This window comes from Pseudonaja textilis, chromosome 1, assembly GCF_049901715.1.
Source record: "Pseudonaja textilis isolate UNSWEBS1 chromosome 1, rPseTex1.2, whole genome shotgun sequence".
Taxonomy (NCBI): domain Eukaryota; kingdom Metazoa; phylum Chordata; class Lepidosauria; order Squamata; family Elapidae; genus Pseudonaja; species Pseudonaja textilis.
This window is the reverse complement of record NC_141990.1, coordinates 214,964,451-214,985,893: the sequence shown is the minus strand read 5'-3', so window position 1 is coordinate 214,985,893 and position 21,443 is coordinate 214,964,451. Positions and strand designations below refer to the sequence as shown.

Below are 21,443 nucleotides of genomic sequence, written 5' to 3'. Positions count from 1 at the left end.
ACCACCTTTCTTGCCACAGTTGTTAAGTGAGTCACTGCAGTTGATAAGTTAATAAGCTGGTTGTTAAGTGAATCTGGCTTTCCCATTGACTTGGCTTGACAAAAGATGATTCCATGGCCTCAGAACATTGCAACTGTCATAAATACGAACCAGTTGCCAAGCATCTGAATTTTGATCATGTGATTATGGGGATACTGTGACGGTCATAAGTGTGAAGAACAGTTAGAAATCACTTTTTTCAGTGCCATTGTAACTTCGAATGGTCACTCAATGAACTGTTGTAAGTCAAGGACTAGCTGTATTGATGCATTATCATTCGCAATGTCCCGGAAGCATGACCTGTGGCGAAGCCGGCTGAGAATGTAATCCAGAAACAATTCAGATGTGCACATTTGCCTATTTCTGACCTAGTGACTACAGATGGCAGAAAACCCAAGCATTCTGTAATAGAGGTAAACCTTGTAAGTGAAAAATGCCATCTCAATAGTCAAATTAGCTTTTCAACTTTGATAACTTCCAAATCTGTGGACTGGCATTCCCATAATCCTTAGTTATGGCCATATGGAGTGTGGAATTCCAGAATTTGAATTTGCCAAGATTACCAATTGCCAAGATTAGAAAATGTGGACTTCGAAAATCAAATTCGTCAAATTCTAAAAGTACCATAGTAAATAATAAACGTTTTCTCAGTTAAAAGATAGTAGGTCAGGCAGCATTTGGGATAGCATTTGTTCAATTATTGTTGCAGTATCACTTTCGTGCTAATCTACAAAAGATATATTGTAAGGAGGCTAAAAGTTCACCAATGACGTATTTTCTACAAGAACAAGCAGTTACAAACATATATACAGTACTTTCAACACAGATATTTTATTTTGCTAAAAGGTTTGTACTACTTGAATAGAATAATAATAATAGAATTCTTTATTGGCCACACAAGGAATTTGTCTTGGTGCAAATGCTCTCAGTGTACATAAAAGAAAAGATACATTCATCAAGAGTCAAGAATCATAAGGTACAACACTTAATAATAGTGTTGTAATGGTCAATGGTTTCTTGCAAATAAAGACATGGACGTGTTTGTAGAAGGCCACAATTACTATTAGTAACTTTAAATTCCCTTTCTTTTTCCAGTCTAACGCATCTCTTGTTCATTACTTTCTTCTTTAAAAATCCACAGAGAATTCATCAAACAAAGCAAATATTTTTGGTGTAATTTCTAAGCATGTTTCTTAGAGAACAACATCTTGAAGATAGTTTGGTTCAGAAATAGTTATGATTCAAGATCTTGTGTAATTCATTTTATAGCAACCCAGTTCTTTAAAGACCTTCCAATGGTGTCCTATTCTTGTCTTTACTGAACTTCATCTTAACTCAGGATGAACCATCACAGCCTCAAGTCACACCCTTCATTGTACTGACATGCAGTTTAGAAGCTAAAATCTATCAACTATAATTTTGTCAAGAAACATTTTGCAATTAAATTTATGTTTTTCAGGTTGTTTTGAAAGCACAGGATTAAATATGTTACGAACGTGATAGATTGAGACTTCATTCCACTTTTTGGTTTTCTAATCTATAAATATAATCCACAAATCCATGAGATTCGATTTGAGGCTTTGAATACTATGTCCCATCAATTTGCATGAAAACTGAATGTGGGTACGATGTGAACATCAGAAGACTAAAATCCAACGAGCCCTACAAAGGGCATTCTCATCATGATAGCATATATTTGTCCTCAGGCCTCCTGCTTTCTGAGACTATAGCCATTGCTTAATATTTATCTGGAATTTCTTCAGCCTGACCTGAATTTGACTCTTGTGTGAAACTGAAGAGAGCCAGAACAAGTGTGCAGTGTTGTGCAAAATCCATCAGACAGTCCACTTCAGGATATTTCATCAATCTTACTTATTTCTAAAGCATAATTTAAGAGGTTCTGTCATCTATATCTTATATGTAAGCATCCTCCTGTTTTGCATCTGAACTTATTTTTAGCTAGTTGTTTTTCTTAAATGGAGATTGTATGAACTTTTGCCCTTTGAACTGTGAATTGTACTGATGTTGCTTGGGTAATACCAGGGGTGGGCTGCTGGGGGTTTGCAGGGGTTCGGGAGAGCGCCTAGCTAAGATTCTGTGCAGTTCGGAGAACCTCCAAATCCCACTCCTGGCTGGCCCCAACCACCCTGCCCCTCCCCTCCCAAGAGTCCCCATGCGGACTATTTTGGACGTAAGTAAGTGTGAATGGAGGCTCAGGGAGGGTGAAAAACGGGCCTCCCAGAAGTTCAGGAAGGCCAGAAATGGGCCCATTTCTGACTTCCAGAGAGCCTCCAGAGCCCAGGGAGGCCATTTTCGCCCTCCTGGAGGCTCAAGGAAAGCCTCCAGAGCCTGGGGAGGGCAAAAATGCTCCCTGCACCATAGTGCAGGAGATCACACCCACCATAGTCATGCCCACCCAGCAACCGGGAACAGAACCCATTGCTAAAATTTTTGAAGCCCTCCCCTGGGTAATACTCATGAGAAGACAATGCCTCACCTCCATCCTTAGTTCTCAAGAGGAAAGTGGAAGGGAGTAGGTTAGAAAACAAATAGAAGGTGAAGCATATGGTTGATATTTATTGATTGATTGATTGACCACCTCAATCTTGAGGGACCATGTGAGGTAGTCATGGGAGACAGTAGCTAAAAAACTGCATGCCTGTTGAATTTTAACCTGTTTTGTAATGTCTAAGGAAGATAATCCTTCTTTTCTTTTTCTTAGCCTTCTTCCTTCCTTCCTTCCTTCCTTCCTTCCTTCCTTCCTTCCTTCCTTCCTTCCTTCCTTCCTTCCTTCCTTCCTTCCTTTCTGCTTGAAGGAAGAGAGGAAAGGGAAAGGTATGAATTAGTATCTTTTTATAAGACAGTAGTTTGTGTGAGAAAGCCAGTTTGGTCATTTTAAGGCATCAGACTAGAAACCGTGAGACTGTAACTTTCTCTCCCTCCTAGGAAAGAGGCAATAATAAACCATTTCTGAAAAATCTTGCCAAGAAAACCATAGGGACTTTTATAGGCAGCCTCCAAGAATTGAACATAATTTTTTTAAAAAGTTTTACATGTGGGAACATGCCTAATACCAATTAAGAAGTGGAGTCTAATATCATTTATAGTTATTTTAGTGCATGGGCTGTGGTGGTACAGTGGTTAGAATATAGTACTGCAAGCTATTTCTACTGACTGACTACTGCCAGCAGTTAGCAGTTCGATCGTGACTGGTTCAAGGTCGATTTGGCCTTCCATCCTTCTGAGGCCAGTAAAATGAGGACCCAGATTGTTGGGGGCAATATGCTGACTCTTAAATCGCTTAGAGAGGGCTGTAAAGCACTGTGAAGTGGTATATAAGTCTAAGTGCTCTTGCTATTAATTAATACTTATTAAATATCAATCAAGATTACTTTTGAAGTGATCATTTGAATTGAATGGTTGATGACAAGACCTCAAAAACATCAAATCTTTTCTTGTGATCATTGGAGACGAGATTAAAAGAGCAGTAGTAGTAGATAAGCTATCCTTGCTATCAAGTTTTTCTCCCATTAAAGAATCTTCCCAAATTTCTGATACACCTCAATATTTTCAAAAGCATTTTTATAAACAAAACACCTGCCTCTCTATAGGTTGTTATACCGCAGAGGGCAGGAAGAGGAGAAGGTATGGGAAGCAGTGTCAACCCTGAAGCTGACCTGAGCAAGGTCATTTTGAGGCTTCAGTGTTGCCACACTGGAAATGAGGGATAGTGAGGGGGGAATAGACATAGTTGGGGTTTGTAGCCAAAACAAAATACTTTCTCCTGGGAACCAAGGACATTCCTACAGATGGTTGGAGAGAGGACAAGTGACGTTACCAGGCAACAGGATGATACATTGATTGGACTGTGTGACTGATTGTTTGGGGAAGGGGGAAAACTTTTACTTTTAATTAGGTGAAAACCATAGGAACATTCAGAGTCGGTTTTCACCAATCTGTGCCAATATGATATACCAAATAAAACTGTTGTTTGAGGAATCATCCTGCCTCTGAGTTCTGTTTGCTATTAGTGTATTACTTGGAACCCTGACACAGAGTTGTGATTTAATTCTTTGCATTGTTGTTCAGCTGGTAATTTTCTCTTCACATTGAAGTCCAAAGAAGTTAGTTACACATGTCCACAGAAAAATACAGCTGTGATTTCCCTCTTCTCTTCCAAATAAGCCCCACTGTATTTAACAGGAATTCCTAGGTAAACCAGGAGTAGGGTGACTTGGGTAATAGCATCCATATAGCGAGAGCAAATGTATTGTAAAATGCCTTGTCAAAATGGAGAATGCTGGACTTGCCTAGACAGCAGGAGGGGAAAATGGATAATCTTAAATGCAATGAGCTCAGCCACTGATACAAAACAATGACTGCAAACATGGTTTAAGTGGTCGACAACATAATATAAACCTTCTTGATAAGATACATTGACATTTTACATGCCAACATTATGTAGTATTGAAATATCTTTGCTCAAATGTTGAAAAACAATTAACAAGTTCTCAATTTCTTTGGAAAGTTGCTGTTTTGTATCCTTTGATAAGCCCCATTACACCATGCCAGCAATTACTTTTGCTTTTTTAAAAACATTAAAAGCTTTGTTGTTTTATGAAGAAGCAGAAAATCAGTTTTCTTTTAAGACATTTTACTTCCTGCAAAGCTTACAAGCTGATTAACATAAAATGTTGACCAAATTGTTATAATTAATTATATTAAACATATTTTAAAAAATTAAGGGAGGAAGAGAAGTACTAGTATTAGTAGTAATTCCAACAACTAGTGGTAATTCAGCCAGTTTCTGGTTTCTAGTAGTTCTGCAATCTACAAACATGGACATCAAACTTACCTGCTACATCTTACTAAAAATAGAAAGAGGGGAAGTATTAATTTTTCAGCAAAACACTTGGTTTCAGAAACTATGGGAGCCATTTCTTATCTGGTTGAAGATTTCTTTGTGGCTGCCATTACTTACAGCTGCTCCACCACCTCAGGAAAAAGGAGTCTAGCTGGCTGGGGAAAGGGGGTGCGATATCCCCAGACCCCTGCCCGGATCTCCTCTGTCTTCCGCTGCCCCTTCAGGGCAGTGACAACCCCCAAATCCAGTTGGATCGGGGGTACCTCAGCAGCGAGTGCAGCAGGGACCCACAGAGAAGCGGATTCCTGCCGCCGCCGAAGCCTTGCAACCGGAAGATTGTGCAGGAGGAAGAGCCAGAAGGAGAAATTTTCTTGGCTAAACCAGGACATTAAGTTACTTTCAAAACACCCTGGAAACCTGACTTTTGGATTGATACATTTGTTCCCAAAAGAATTTGTTACAACGGCGAAAGTGCTGAAGGAAAGTTCACTCCTCTTCCTTACGGAGAAAGCAATGGAGCACAGAAAAAACCTGCTTTTTAAAGATAAAAATAAGCTCTTTGTTACAAGTGGGAAGGAGAGGACTAAAAAAGAATAAATCTTTAAAACTTTGTTGGAGGAGATGCCTTGAAGATTATAAGACCATCAATCAACTGTAATACGGCTTTTAAAATACATTTGGGATTTTGCCCCTGGAGGAAAAATTGTAAAGAGAAGAAGAGGAAATAATTTTTGTTTGTTTGGATTGTTTGATAACTTTGACATTTGGAAACTACTTTAAGATTGAAAACATCTGGGTTGTTTTTAAAAATTTACAATGGCACCATCTGTCGATGAACTAAAAATGGAATATGAAAAATTAAAAGAAAGACAGCAAAATGGCAAGGATTCCTTGGGAGCTGCCTTCCACTTTTTAGAAATGGCGGTTTCTACGTACCAGCAAATACTTGAAGAAGGAGAAGGAGAAGGAGAAGGAGAAGGAGAAGAAGAAGAAGAAGAAGAGGAGGAGGAGGAGGAGGAAGAAGCCATCTTTAATGGACTAAAAAGTTCGATTAAGAAAGAAAATGGGAAGAGAGGAAGGAAAAATGAGAATTTAAGATTTAACAAAACAACCAAGAAAAAGAAAAATAGGGTGAAAAGAAGGTACAATGTTAGAAAGCAATTGAAAAGAGAATTACAACAGAGAGGGGAAGTTAAAAAGGGGGAGGCTGGGAGGGGGGGCAAAAAGACCAGATTGGAGAAGAAAGGGAGGGAAAAAGAAAAAAAAAGCCATGGGCTAGAAAAAGATCTCAAAAAGCAAATTTTTTTTAGAGATGAAGGATAATGGATAGTGTATAATTAAAGAAAGATTCTGCAAGAGTGCATAAGATAGTATTATAGTATTTGCATTTGAAATAGTTTATTGGAATATTTAATAAAATATTAATGTTTAATAATGATAGATTTCAATATTTAATAAAATATTAAGGAGAATGTGTAAAATGATTAATGCTTAGTTATAGTTTAATTCGTTATTGTCTTAATGTTATTATAAACTTAGTATTTTATTTTCTTATTCTAAAATAATGTACTAATCAGAATTAGAATTAGAATGGAAATTATACATTTAACTATACTATAAGTTTATTATTCTTTTATTTTAAGATCTAATATGTAGAATGTATTATGCAGAATCAGGATGGAAATTATGTATTATTTTAAGTTTTACTTTAGGGGAAGGCATCATACTTTAAAAGTGATTACAGGGGACATTTTTTGTTAAAGAGAAGAGATAAATAGATGATTGGAAAAGAACGGACAAAAGATATAAGCATAATGATTTTGAAATAAGATGAAATAAATAAAATAATTAAGAGAGTGAAAAGATGGGAGAAGTTATATAGAAAATATAAAATAGTTAATAAGATATGAATGGTATATAAGGTGAGCATGAATTTGATTTAGGTCTGTTAAAAAAGATGTAACCCGGGGCTAAACCACTTTTCAAAAGAAGTTTTATGTTTTATGTTTTGTGTTTTGATTAGTTATGTTTGATTGCGAACTAATAAAACCTTGGAGAAATGAAATTAAAGGGAGAGAAATTGGGAAAAGATATGTATAAATGACAACTAAGGAGGTTTTTTTTATGTCTTGTTTTATGTTATGTATTTTGTGTGCTTATGACCGATTGAGAATTACTAAAACTTTGATAGAAAGAAATATAATTGAACAAAAGTGAAGGGAGAAATAATGAGAAATTTGGAAAAGATATATATGTGTAAATGGAAATGTGATAATGGGGAACTATGTTTTAAAAAATAATGCTTTATTTGCCTTGTTAAAATTTATAAGTAATTCTTAGAAAGGAGGTTTTATACTTTTATGTTTTATGTTTTGTTTGTCTTCAAAAATCAATAAAACTTGTTCATAAAAAAGAAAGAAAGTATGGGAGCCATTTCTACCCAATATTCAATACACAGTGAGACTATTAACAATTAGGGGATATTCTTTTTTATTAGAGTAAGAAAATACATTATACATATATTTTTCTTAATGTAATTGTCTCAGGAGTTGGTTCTCTCCCTTTAGAGTGCTCAGATAAGAGAACAACACATCACAGCCCATCCAAACATTGCTCAATATTGGATCTTGACATCCAACAATTGAACTTTCTCATGCATCTTCATATCACATACACACTATTCTTAGCAACTACCGTAGCTTCATGAGAATCATGCCCATGGCTTCCACTGAAAATAGGTTCCTAATTATAGAAGAAGAATTTCAGAAATGGGGAAATTCACAATTTGTAAATGACAAAACAATTTAATAGGGGAGACTCAAGGCATCTCAATTCACTGGTAGTTGCTGGATCACAATTTCAAGAGATGCAGGGAAGGAACATTTTCCTAATATCTCATAAATCTTAAGAGCATTGCCCTTACTTCTTGGAAAAATATTAAGGGAGGCATATAATCATTGACAGCTAGTTTGTTGTGTAGTGCTTAAGACACCAGGCTAGAAACCAGGAAACCGTGAATTTTAGTCCTGCCTTAGGAACGAAGTCAGTTGGATGACCTTGGGCTAGTTACTTTCTCTCAGCCCTAGGAAGGAGGTAATGGTAAACCACTTCTGAAAAATCTTGCCAAGAAAACTGCATGGAGTCTGAATAATGTCAGATCCACTCTCCAATTTCCTCAGTTTAGTTACTCTCCCTGTAATACTAGGTCAAGTACAATATGCTGGATATCAATGTCTTCTGTTCACAGTAGATTATACTATCAATTTTACTAAAAATCATGAGTGCTGCTCCACTGTTCTTTAATTCAGGATCACATAAAATAATTTCAGTTTGCTTTGCTGTTTTTACATTTTTCTTCCATTGTTTCATAGTAACAGAATCTGGGAAGACAACAAATTAAGCCACGTCAGCAGGATTGTCAGTAGAACTCTATTTGTAATTTTTTTCTCTAAAGTCTTGACTGTGAAAGTAATATTTAAGTGGCAAAAAGTCAGTCTCAAGACACTGAATGAAATGAAATTAAGCAGAAGAAATTAAAATCATAAAACACACCTGAAATAGAAAATACATATACTTCAAACCCAGAATTGTTTTTTACAAACAGGTTTATTTATAGTTTTACTGGAGCACAAAGTTGAATGACAGCAAATATTTTTTTTCTATACAACAATAGAATGGGCAGTGCAAAATATGTATTTTTAAAAAATCTATAAACAAACATTCTGTCACTTTCACTCAGAAGTCTTATTCTGAGCCTCCATTCTCCCTTCATTTAAATTGCAATTAAAATTGTCCATGTGTTACACAGTAAAAACAAGAAAACTCCCATACCCCGTCTGAAAGACACAAATACCTAATCCAATCATCTGAAGATATCAAACATTTAGTGAGATTAAAATCAACCAGGCTTCACAATAAGACAAATATAGGGATAAAACAAAAGGCATAAGCGCAAACATTCACGCATACATTTTTAAAAGTCAGGCATTGATTTAAAGCAGCTTTTCCTGAGAGACTAGCACTGTTAAAAGGTATTGTGGCCACTAATATCCTTTTCGTTACCAAATATTTTCATTACCCCCAAATTTTCTCTCAAATGTCAGGGTCAATATAAGAGAAAACAAACAAGTAAGTTTTCATAGCTGTAGATACAGCAAGATAATGCAATTTCTTTAAGTAATTTCTCAAAATCCTAATATGGTTGCTGCCATCCTCAAATTTGTTTACAGATTTAAATTTTAAGTGGAAAGTTGGCATGCTGTTTAACCATTTCCAGCAATTTCTTACTTCCACAGTAAAGTGCATGCAGACCACACAGAACTGGGCATACTGATCAAAACAGGTATTTATTAGCAAATGGGAGTCCCAGCATGTTCATTTGATGAAGTGCTCTCAATCTTCCAAATATGTCATCAGCTCAGAAAGACTGGCCCTGTCTATTCTAGAAGTATTTTGAAGCAGTCAAGGATCAGCACTATTTTATAAACCTCAACTAGCTTCCGTATTGGATTATAAGAATTAACATGCAGCACTTAAGGCAGAAAAACATTGTGCTACTGACTCAAATGGTTTACACTTTTTAATCTGAAATAACAACTTTCTCCATTACTTTGGAGGGGAATTAGATATAATCTGCTATGAAATGCTGTTCATTTCAGGAGGTAAAAAAGACAATTACTGAGAGCGCAGAATCTATACTTCTGTAAAATGCAACACACTGGAATGTGCTTAAGGTAATTTTGAACCAAAATTGTATTGTACTATGATATGTTTCTATCAGAACTATTTGTGGAATATTCAATATTTTGCTTTAGTTCAAGAGCTCGATGAAGGCAAAAAAAAATATAGCAATAGCACTTAGACTTATACACTGCTTCACAGTGCTTTACGGTCCTCTCTAAGTGGTTTACAGAATCAGCATATTGCCCCCAATAATAATTTTACCCACCTTGGAAGGCTGAGTCAAACTTGAGCCTGCTGAGATTCAAACTGCCAAATTGCAGGCAGCTGGCAGCCAGCAGAAGTAGCCTGCAGTATTGTATTCTAACCACTGCACCATAAAAATCAAGCTTCTAGTCTAAGAAGTTATCTCTACATATATGGATTCTGGTCATGAGCACTTACTCAAAAGATATCAATCAAATGTTGCATGATGCAGCTGCATATAATCTGCCATCTCAACCATTGTTTTCTACCTTTGTGTGCACATTCCCAATCCAGGGCCTATCATACAATCATATAGGAGATCGATGTACATTAGCTTTCTTTATGTATGTTTCTAATCCAACCAGCAATTTTATACAGAAGCTACTTCTGCACACCTGCCCCATTCAAGAGTATAAGGGTCTGTCTTAAATGCATATAAAACATATATTGAGTTTCGTGTGATTTCTGTGCCACTCTGTGCAATATCTAAGAGAAGTGGGAGCAATATAAGATCTGTTTCTCTCCACTCTAAAAGCTAGAGATGTGAAAGTCCACACTACTTATGGAAGGAACTTTAACATTCAAAGCATGTACATTCCACATACAAAGCATGTACATAGGTTACAGTTCCAGATTAGAAAGCATGAAAAAACAGAAGTGGCAAATCCAACAAACACTCTCTTTAAAGCTTTGAGATGAAGGCATGGAATTACCACCAGAGCTATGGAATAACCACAGAAATAAGAGTTTTTTCACATGTTATAAGTCAAAGGCACAAAAGCCAGATATTCCTGATTATACTTGTAGCTTTCTACCTATGCAGTAAATTGAGCCATTTTACTTTATTTGCAGAAAAATTACATTATTCTTGAACATATCACTGTCTTAAAAGTAAAGCTTAGTGTCCAGCCTTGAGTGTGGCTAGGTTTTTGTTTAACAGCAGGCTTTGTACACATGCAACCATTTTTATTGTCTTTCAAAGTCAAATCTCACCCAGTTCCATGAGGGTGTTGCAGTTCTCTTAGTTGTAATGGTGGGAAAGCCAAACTTGCAATCTCCCATTTCCCCACTCAAGAGTCAGCCCCTTTTCATTTATGCAGTAAACCCGAAAGAAAGCAATTATGTAACAAGGGGCATCATTCAACTGCAAGTAAGATCTGACCCTATTTGTCCTGGTTTTAGTTTAAAGTCTGAAGCCCTTACAAAAGAAATGAATTAAAAGTTTAAAAATGGAAACTGGAGGTATAAAAGATCAGGAAACAAGTAAAAAAAAAACATTATTAATATGAACAGAGTGCAGAAGCTTTTTCTCATGATGAGCTTAGAAGATAGTTTCTTTGTCTGAAATAGTGTTTATCAACTTTGGCAATTTGATGGTATGGAGAATTCTGTCAGATGAACACTATACATCTTCAAATTGCCAAAGCAGTATTAAAAAAATACTGCTTTAAGGGGAAAAGCAGTACAAATCAGTTATAAAAGCCTGCAATTAACTTCCTCTAACCATCTGGAAAGAGAGGAGACAGTAGAATAAGCCCAGTTAATTTCAAATTCACATCCAAGATGAATTCCAAAACCTGACGGTTTATTGTATCAGCTTATTCCATCTGCTCATTTCAAGACTTCCTTAACAAGGCACTTGAATCAAACTATAACTGGATCAGTAACAAAGCGAAGGCATTATGTGATCCTCAAGTCTCCAAAAACTACACACTTTAATCTTCTTGTTAGGACATTTAGTAAATAAGAGGTGTTTTTGTTTTTTTAATCCAGTGGATTTTCTATCTTTACAGACTGAGTTGCAGGAGAGTGAATAAGATGCCGTATTGTGCAGCCGATCCAAGTCCAAATATACAGAGAAGTGGGTCATTTCAGAATGATATGGTAGCCATCGTTACTTTCAGCTGTAAGATAAGGGTGAAAAAAACCTGTCAGGAATTCATTGAAATATTTATGTTTTCAGTCCTAAAAATATATCCAATTCTATGGTCTGTACTTTGCTCGGATTTCAGTTGTACAACAGGAGGCTGTAAAAATGCCATTCTGAAAAAGCATTTTGAATGTATTAGAAAGGCATATCAGTGTTAAAGTATGGGATTTTTTTTTTTTTTTGCTAGAAAATATAAACTTTTTCAGTGGGAGGCAAACTACATACAGGTAGGTAGAAGATGACCTATCCTTTCTCTCACTCAGAATATCAGTCATAAAAAATAATAATCAAAGGAAGAAAGATAAGTCTAATTCACTTCTGCAGTTTCCTTCTCAGAACACCTACACAATGATATGCAGCCTTTTTACTGATTTGGCTACTTTTGTCAAATTCCCATTCAAAATATTCTAACAATTGCCAGGAGGACCTCTTGACCTACTTGGAGAAGCAGCTGGAATAACATAATTATTGCATTTAGAAGAGGGCTCCATAGGTGCCTTCTGGCTATATCTTCATATTTATAGTTGAATGTTAACCAAAGAACTTTTGAAAAATGCTTATAGGTTGTTTCTTGCTTTTTGCATCTCTCAGTGGGAGACCTGGAAAAACTACTACATTATGGCAGGAAATGTATGCAAATATACCTTTCAATGTAGAAATGAGGAAACAAGATTCGTCTTGAAAGTTTTGTACCATCTGGATGAAGAGAAAAATGGAAGATGTTTTTATTTATTTCATCATGCATTTTTCTATTAAGCTTTATTTAACAGGAAAATATTGATCAGGCATGAGCTACAAACTCCCAATTCTGGATGGCAAAAAGGAGTGTATTTTTTTATCCTACCCAATGTTTTTCCAGAGGTTGGTGGCTCTAAACAATGTGATGTTATTTTTAAAATAAAATCATGTAGATACTGTCTCTTAGTATCAGCAAACCCAACCATTAAGGAAGGAGGATTCCCATTCAAATTTCAGGGGGAAAAGGTTTGGTTTTCCCCCACCATTCCTTTTATCAAAAAAGAAAGTAGGAGAATGTAGGAGAAAACAAGTTGCCTTTTTCATTGTAGCAATTTTTGGGCTCTAAAACCCACATAATGTAACTACTACCACTACCACTACTATTACTACTACCACTATACGGACATGCATACCAGAAGTGGTATTCAACAGGTTCTGACCAGTTCTGGAGAACCGGTAGCAGAAATTTTGAGGAGTTCGGAGAACCAGCAAATACCACCCAGCCCCCATCTATTCTCTGCTCCTGAATCCCCGCTGATTGGCTGGGTCTTCTTTGTTGCCCTGCCCGGAAGAACAGAGCTGGAAAACAGGTTAGTAGGGTGAGGAGGGAATGGGATTTTACAGTAACCTTCCCCCAGGAATGGGGAGAGAATGGAGATTTTACAGTATCCTTCCCCTGGAGTGGGGTGGGAATGGAGATTTTACAGTAACCTTCCACTGCCATGCCCACCGAGTCATGCCCACAGAACCAGTAGTAAAAAAATTTGAATCCCACCACTGTTACAAGTGCTCAAGTACTGAAATGCACAAGTGGATTGTAAATGTTGACAGACATCAGTACATTTAGCACTTAACCTCTCTAGCCATTTGTTCAGATATGCAAGGTGCTACGATGCTCATGGGTGACTCTAGGATCATCTCCCTCTTAGAGTTCTTACAAGCATTCAAGGTTGCTTCTCTCCAACTCACTTTCCAAATGTAGAAATATGCACCAAAATTAAAGTCAGGGCTACTAGCATATATGCATAAATCAAGCATGAGGTATAACCAGCTTCTGCCTTTCCTTTACATCCCCTGCTGCCGCCTTACCATTAGAACACAAAAATAAGGCAATAGCAATTGTTAATCAGTAACCTAAATATTTAATGAAAGTCTTTTTGCACCAAAGTTAGTCAAGGCCATTCCACTTTCTAAATGCTGCCTTAAAGCATTTCATGACTATTCAAACGTTACAAGTTTCTGAATCATCCGGGTGAAACAGCATAGCAACTTTCAGAGCAAACATTACAAACCTGATCCATAACTGCATGGGAATTTTGCGCTTAGCTATAACTCCTGTCCAGAGGTCAAATACAATGAAACTTCTTAAGTGATTCTAAAGCATGCAACAGGTTACTCAGAAAAAGCTGTAATATTTGGCAGGTAAATATAGGGTATAATTAAGTGAGATATATTTAGAAGTTGTTAGAAGAAAGAAGGCCCAGTTTGCTCCAAAGCAAGAAACTTCATAGTTATTAGGGCTGGTATAACTTACTTTTACCAAAATGTATATATTTCAGTTCATATGATGCTATCTAGGAAGATTTGTATCATTTTCCTTACCCTCTGCCTATCAGAAGATTAATCAAAATGAAACAAAGCCAGAGATTTTGCAGTTGAAATCACTTTCTAAAATGTAAATTGAGATTGTCTGACTTCCTTTATTTTTCCTCAGAATTAACTATATTTAAATCCACTCCTATTTATCTCAAACTTTCATCAGTGAACTGGAGATGGGGGGAAGTGACATATTACTACTTTTAAACAATTGAAGATCTAAATTTCTTAACAGATAACTACAAATAATCCCAACTATTGCCATGTTTCTCCATCCATGCCTTAATCATCTTTCAATACTAGCCTTTTGTAGGCAATATTTCAAAATATTGTTTTGTCTGCCTATTTATTTGCAGGGCTTATAGCCTGCTCTGATTTACCATCTCTGAGTACTTTTCCCCAAGTCTGTAATCAGGGCTGGAAATAGGTAATATGATAAAAAACAGATTGGCAAAAAAAAACTAAAATATTAAATAAAGCAAATTAGGAAATTATAAAGAAAAAAACTAACTGATTCTACTCACTTTAGTACCATATAAATTCTACCAGAAATTTCTGATTTTAAATATTTCAAGGATCAAGGCATCTTAAATTGATGAACTTTTTTTAAAAAAGCAGTAAAGAGTGATTAAGACATTTTAATGTTTTGAAGCGAAGTCATTTGACATTATTCAGGATGCCTTGGACATCAAAATCTAGTATCAAGTGCAAAACTCTTCTGGTTAAAACTCTTACCTCATTGCTCACTAATACATGGATCCCTGTAGGTCCCTGCCGATAGATCCGGTTTATCTGCTGTGGGGAAATACTGTACAAGTTTGCAATCTTCTCCATCAACTCCAGTGTCGTTAACTCTTCTAAGAAGATAGCATGGTATACTGCAACAGTATTGGAGAAAGAAGTACTTTCAGGAGAGAACATAATGGCAAGTTGCAGGTGATGTGATTATGTGAGACCCTTTTTTGTGTTAGTCAACCCATCTTTCAGCCCAACCCACCTCACAATGTTGTTGTGGTTGTAAGGAAAATAACAGAAGTACTAAGTATGTTCCCCACCTTGAGTTATTTATAAAAAAATAATAAAGATGGGATTTTAAAAATCCTAGCTAATGTCATTGACTGCTACAGGTCAACACATTATTTGCATAATAAATAGCTATAAATTATTTATTATGTTTTGATGGACATGCTATTTGCATTTCATATGATTCAAAGTACCCTCTCCTATATTTTATTCATCCAAAACTTGACAAAGAGTGTTGAAAATCAGACATCATGCTGGTTGACACACTCCTCAAAGGTTTTTCAGGAAGCAGGCAAGAAATCTTTTGATGTTGTATGTCTTCCAGTGAAAGCCAAAATCCTCTTTTAAAAATAAGTTTCCCACTGTCTGATTCAAAAGGTAACTGCAGGGTTACAAACCCATGCCTAGCCCTTGGAAAGAGATCCCATAGATATGGTCAATTACTGACTCCAGTATCAATATTTCACCTAAACCATTAGATGCAGTAATTGCTTGCCCTTTAGGTTGAATGTTTAAACTTTAAAACCAACTCATTTAACCTTGCAAGGAGTGTGGGACATGAGAAGAATCCTTCTGTGATTAGGAGGAAAAGACACCGTGGAGACTTATTTCACTATAGTTATGAATAGGGGTAAAATCATGAATATGCCTCAACCACAATAATTAACAAAATGGGATCTCATTTTGGTGATTTGACATATATTGCTTTGGAGGCCACTTGATTCATTTCAGACCTGAATTAACATTACTGACAGAGTTCTCCTAATGAAGACATGAAGCGTGACAAATTTCACTTCACTAATGACCAGTTAGATATGCTTAGAATTTTTTGAGCTTTCTTCGTTTCTTAGCAGAATTTCAAGGCATATTTGTTTCTTTTGCATATTGTCTCCCAAAGCTTAAAAAGCATAGCTATTTTTGTAGGTGACAAGACTTCAAATTTGAGAGTTCAACGGGGATAATTTGGTTTCCTTTGAGACCGTGTGGCAATATTTGGTCATGGCATATATCATGCCATGACATAGATAAAATTCTGGCAAATTTCAGACACTGTAAGAACAATGGATCAATGATGAAAAAAAAACCCATTCTTTTTTTTTTCTTTATAAATTTGATTGTGGAAAGTGCAACAGGGCAGAAGGATAATAAATAATAAATGTGAAGCAAATAGCAGCAAGGACAGAAACACTGAATAATGAATACATTGTTATTATATTGTTTTAACATCCTTCTATGTTAAACACTTTAATTGGAAAATTCTGGTAAAACTACTCACTATGTTAGAACGTAAAGCTGTCACTTAAAAATTGTGATTCCCATCATCCCACTTTGGAATTTTCCTTATTTATATATAAAAAAAAGACTGTGCTATGGAATCACTATACAAGATTTCAGGATGGCTCCAGTTCTACATACCATCCATTCTAGAAATACTCTAGACATGCCCTGAATCTTCCAGAATGCATTCAATAGGGTTTTTCTGGATCTAATTCAAATGCTAGATTTATATGTCTAATAAAATCATTTTTATAATGTCTTAAATTCTATGAAATGAAGCATAAAAGCTCTCAAACAGTTCAGATTCTACCCAAATGACACTTACTACAAAGAGTATCATCTCCATTCTCTCGTTTTTGATGATGATGAGTCCGATTTTGCTCTTGACAGACATAAATGGTCATCTTAGGCCTTACATTCCTAAAGGCAAAACGAAGTTTTCTGTTCAGTTTTTGGCATCGTAGGCAAAAGTACACTTCTCTGATCTTAATCAACAGCTTTAACATGACTGCCCCAAGGATGCAATCAGTATGACTTCTGCTTAAGCAAGGGCTTGGACTAGAAGGTCCCTTCCAACTCTGTTATTCTTATTCTGTATCAATAAATCTATTTCTGTATTCTGTAGTTGAACAGTAAGGTACAAACAGAATGGAGGAGGACATATGGGATTTTTATAAGCAGCAGAAATAATCACTGATGATGCAGTTACAGTTTTAAATTTGGGCCTCTACCTTCCACAATATTCACATATTTCAACCCACAGTAACTGCTTTTAGAACAAGAACTATAACAAACCTTCCTTTAATGGCATTAAAAAGTCGAATGCCATCAGCTGGGCCACAAATCTGAACAAAGTCTTCTTTGGACATCTTCAGTAAGTCGGCACCTATACATTTCAAGCACAGGTGATTTTCTTTTTCCTTCCAAGAACATATATCCAAGAATACAGACCTTTCACAGATGTTTTATGACAGATGCTTTTGCTGGCCATACATGCTAATTAGGAAACAGGGGGGCGGGGACAGAAAAGGAGGAGTTTTGCACATAGTCAAAAGCCGATGTGTACAAATATGCATAGTTAAACTATTCTACAGAAATGCCAACACATGACCTATGCCAAGTAGAAGTGTACCCCTTTTAAGCATACATTAATACACATACCTGAGAAACTTGAAAATAGTCTACAGAACTGAGAAAACCTATTTCGATGAAGCCACTGCTGAGCATCTTGAATAGAAGCAGAGGGAAGGAGATGCTACATTGCAAAAAGAATAAGAAGGTCTTGAAATGAACTGTTCATCAGTGTCCTAAAAAAGAAAAGCACCACATTAACATGATCCCAGATACTTACATCATTGCTGGAAGGCAGGAGCTCCACCTGATGAGTTGGAGAACTGTTGCTAAAAAAATGTACAGAGTTGAGAAGAAGAAAAAGAAAGCATTTTTAAATCTCTCATTTAATCATGTTGTCCATTCCCCCAAAACCCCTCCACCACACAGCCTGGTTGATACAGTGAAACATCTAAAATTTATTATTATTATTATTATTATTATTATTATTATTATTATTATTATTATTATTATTATTATTATTTCTAAATGTGAACCATGAAAAGACACCTGGTCCTGGTTTGAACAAGGGCTGCTTGAGTCTTATCTGTGCTGGTTAATGACCTCAATGAAGTTTTAAAATAAAATATCTAAACTGCATTTTGATTTTTAGCTGATTTTTAGCTAAATCTCATTCAAATAGTAGAAAAAGCTTTGGCATCTTTTCTCTCAAAAGTTGTTACCTAGCAGGTTCTATGAAGTATGCCTATGAAGACGCTCTCCCTTTTTTGATTTCCAGAAAGTTCTAAACCGCTGGTTTTCCCCACAAGCATGGGATAGGATGAGGTCAGAGCCCAGGGCCCATATTTTGGTGATATATTGGGGAATATCAGGCTGTATTACTGTTTCTGGAGTTTTAGTATTGTTGAGAGCTATGGCTCATAAGATGGGTGGTCGTATTTTAAAAACGAATATATAAATAAGATCATTGCCATTGTAGATTACGATTCTAGCAAGGTTTGAAGTGGCTTACATTAATTTATGATGGCAAGATCGTGAGATCCAGGTTTATAGATCAGATGGAGGGAAATCATGTCCAGATCTTTATTTAGCCTTATAGCTTGTTATAGAACTAAGCAAACCGCCATCCCCAGCCCAACACACTCTTTTGTTACAAAGCTAAAATGGAGGGAATAGGTTGCATATTACATCTTATGGTTCTTGAAGAAGGAATAGATATGTATCTCTAAAATAAATTAAAACATTGCCTTTTCCCCTAACAATGGGGGTGGGGGGATCATCTAAAAACTCTCTTGCATGTATTCTCTCTTATGTAAATAGCTTTCAAATAAGGCAGGGATCCCCAAACTTGGCAACTTTAAGACTTGTGGACTTCAACTCCCAGAATTCTCCAGCCAGCTAAGTGTTGAGAAAGAAAATCCAAAACTGCAATCTCATTCTATTTTAAAACTAGCTTTTGTTGGATCATCAATAGCAAATAAATTTGGAGACCTCTGAAATAAGCCAATGTTATGCAAGAGTTCAGCTGCAGAGGAATGGATCTTACAATCTCAGTCCATCAACATTAAGCTGGGCCTGAAAGCCAGGTTAAGCTTCCTAATCTTTTATATTCGGAAGTGTTTAGAACACACGACCATAAAATCTCAAAACTGGTTGCCTCTGTCAGCAGAAAATACAAAAATATTATCACCTACCCATCTCCAAGGCTGAAACTGTTTGGAGAGCTGTTGTAATTGGGAGATGGAGTGTTGTTCACTTGATAAGGCACATCTGGCCATGGGGAACACTGTGCAAACAAAACCAATGTGTTGAGAAAGAAAATCCAAACTAGCTTTTGTTGGATCATCAACAGCAAATATACATACATACATACATACATACATACATACAGAACAAATAAAAAGCCCTACTTAAATTGTATATTCAGTGGGGGAAAGGGGTTGCCAATTTATAAATATAGAATATAACACATTTCAAGCCCTCTTTGCTATATATAATCATGTTATATTTAAAATATGCAGTGGGCCTTACAAGAAAGCTAACACAAATCTATCCACTCCCTTTTGACATGGAAATAATTTTTAACCTATGCTTAAACTATTATATTTTGTATAACTAAATTTTTAGCAGAATCTAATGTTGTAAAAGTAGATGTTTGTGCAGCTGGAGATTCCCTGCTTCTCCTCCAACCACACTTCCTTACAGGAATATCTTATATTATCATATTATCCATACTGTAGATTTGCTACTGGCTGTAAGGGGTGCCACAACTGGGACAACTGAAAGGATTTCGCCATTCATTTTCAGTGATACAAGAGGCAACCTGTGCATTAACTTAAGATTTCTCTTCATGGTAAATACAAACATTAGTAAATATTTAACTTTTTTGGAACAAGGACTATATGACTTCCTGCTTTAAGGTGCTAAAGGTCATTCTCATCAACAGCAGACCACGTCAATCTAGTAGGTCTTTAAAACTAGGTCACTTTCCAGGCAGAGGTCTCACTGACCTCAGCCATTAGGACCCATAATGTGCTGGCTAAATGACACAGACAGATATAAAAGGTTCCATGAATGAAACAGCAAATGTGTTTCAGCTCTTCTTTAAACATTTAACTTTACCCTACTTTCTCAATGTTTGTTTAATCTGGGTCTTGCAGCAATGTGAACTTTAAGACTAAAATGTCAAAGTCCAATTAAGTCTCAAGAGAAGAATGAGACCAAAACTTCCCTGCAGACAGAGAAAATATCTGCTATTGATCTGTTTTTACATTTGTTTGTTTAGATTGTGCAATAATGAAATGAAATGAACTGCACAAATAAAACACAAAATCTAGAATGAATTAGAAGAATTGAAGGGGGGAATACCTTGAAGATAGAAGTAAGCAGAGGATAACACAATAAGATCAAATAATTATTTTTAAAGATTTTTAAAAACTGAGATCATCAGAAGACCTTCACTGTGTGCTGAAAGAATATACAATATACATAAGTAAACCTCTCTAGGGAAGTCAGTCTAATCTGGATGCCCCATTGTTAAGGCTCTGTTTCTACTAGCAATCCCTCTCCTTCAGTGGAGGTACTCATCAAGAGGATTGTGGTTCCTTCTCACATATTATTTCCCCAGCACAACAGCACAACCATTCTCCTTCTGTACACCCAGCCTGGCACATTGTGAGTATCATTTTGAGGAGGTCTGCAGAATTATGCATTTTGAAATTACACTATAATTGAACATGCAGCCTGAGATGCAAAAAAGTGATTATTACTTATTATTCCGGTGGCAGGTTGGAAGGGGAATGGGTGGGAACTTTACCTCAATTCATTGCCAAAAGTGGCTTCTTCACTGCATCTAAAGATAGGGTTAAGCCTGTGGATTTTAGAAAATTACCTTAGTATCCAAGTGGGGACACTTTAAGTAACTGATTCCAATTGGCATAGGAAGATTATTGGCTACCCTGATATTTCAAAATCCAGCAGAACATCCTTTTCAGCTCTTTGGAACTTTAGGAAGCATCAATATTAGGATATAGTAGTTTTAAATAAGGGTCAAGCAGGTCATACTGAGCACCATCGAATCTAAAAATGCAACAGTGTCCTGTTTAGACTTTACCCATTGTATCATTTTACTTCAAAATTGAACACTCCACAATATTGCCTTTTATACATATAAAATATGCAGTCTTTTGCAAGTAATAACCATAAAACACTGCAACTCTAGGACAGTGGTACCTCAGTGAGAATGGTTGTATCATAGGAAGGCTGATATTTCTCCCTTTCTTGAGTGGTTTTCTTCTCCATTTTTTCTCTGTCTGTTTTCTGTTTCCTATCTGCTCCTTTAGGCTATAAAAGCACATACAAATTTAGTTTGTCTTAAGTAAAGGATTGTTAAACATAAACTGCAAAAGTTTTTTATTGATTGATGATAAAGTGACATTGAGGCATAATTTAATGGACATTCTTCCCTTGTGTACATGT

General features: G+C 36.1%; 1 protein-coding gene across 2 annotated transcripts in view; it reads right to left on the bottom strand.

Moving 5' to 3' along the window:
* Positions 1–8,490: 8,490 nt before the first annotated feature.
* Positions 8,491–21,443, bottom strand: part of TFCP2L1 (transcription factor CP2 like 1) — a 38,171-nt gene continuing 25,218 nt past the window's right edge. Inside the window, exons 7-15 of one of the 2 annotated variants that reach the window (XM_026708082.2) lie at positions 21,198–21,308; positions 19,160–19,251; positions 17,746–17,794; positions 17,556–17,649; positions 17,190–17,280; positions 16,720–16,814; positions 14,829–14,971; positions 12,404–12,455; positions 8,491–11,733 (exon numbers count right to left, since the gene is read on the bottom strand). In XM_026708082.2, the coding sequence (XP_026563867.1) occupies positions 11,696–11,733; positions 12,404–12,455; positions 14,829–14,971; positions 16,720–16,814; positions 17,190–17,280; positions 17,556–17,649; positions 17,746–17,794; positions 19,160–19,251; positions 21,198–21,308 (765 nt within the window). In that variant the 3' untranslated portion in view covers positions 8,491–11,695. The remainder of the gene's footprint in view (positions 11,734–12,403; positions 12,456–14,828; positions 14,972–16,719; positions 16,815–17,189; positions 17,281–17,555; positions 17,650–17,745; positions 17,795–19,159; positions 19,252–21,197; positions 21,309–21,443) is intronic. The other variant, XM_087920437.1, reaches the window with a different exon arrangement.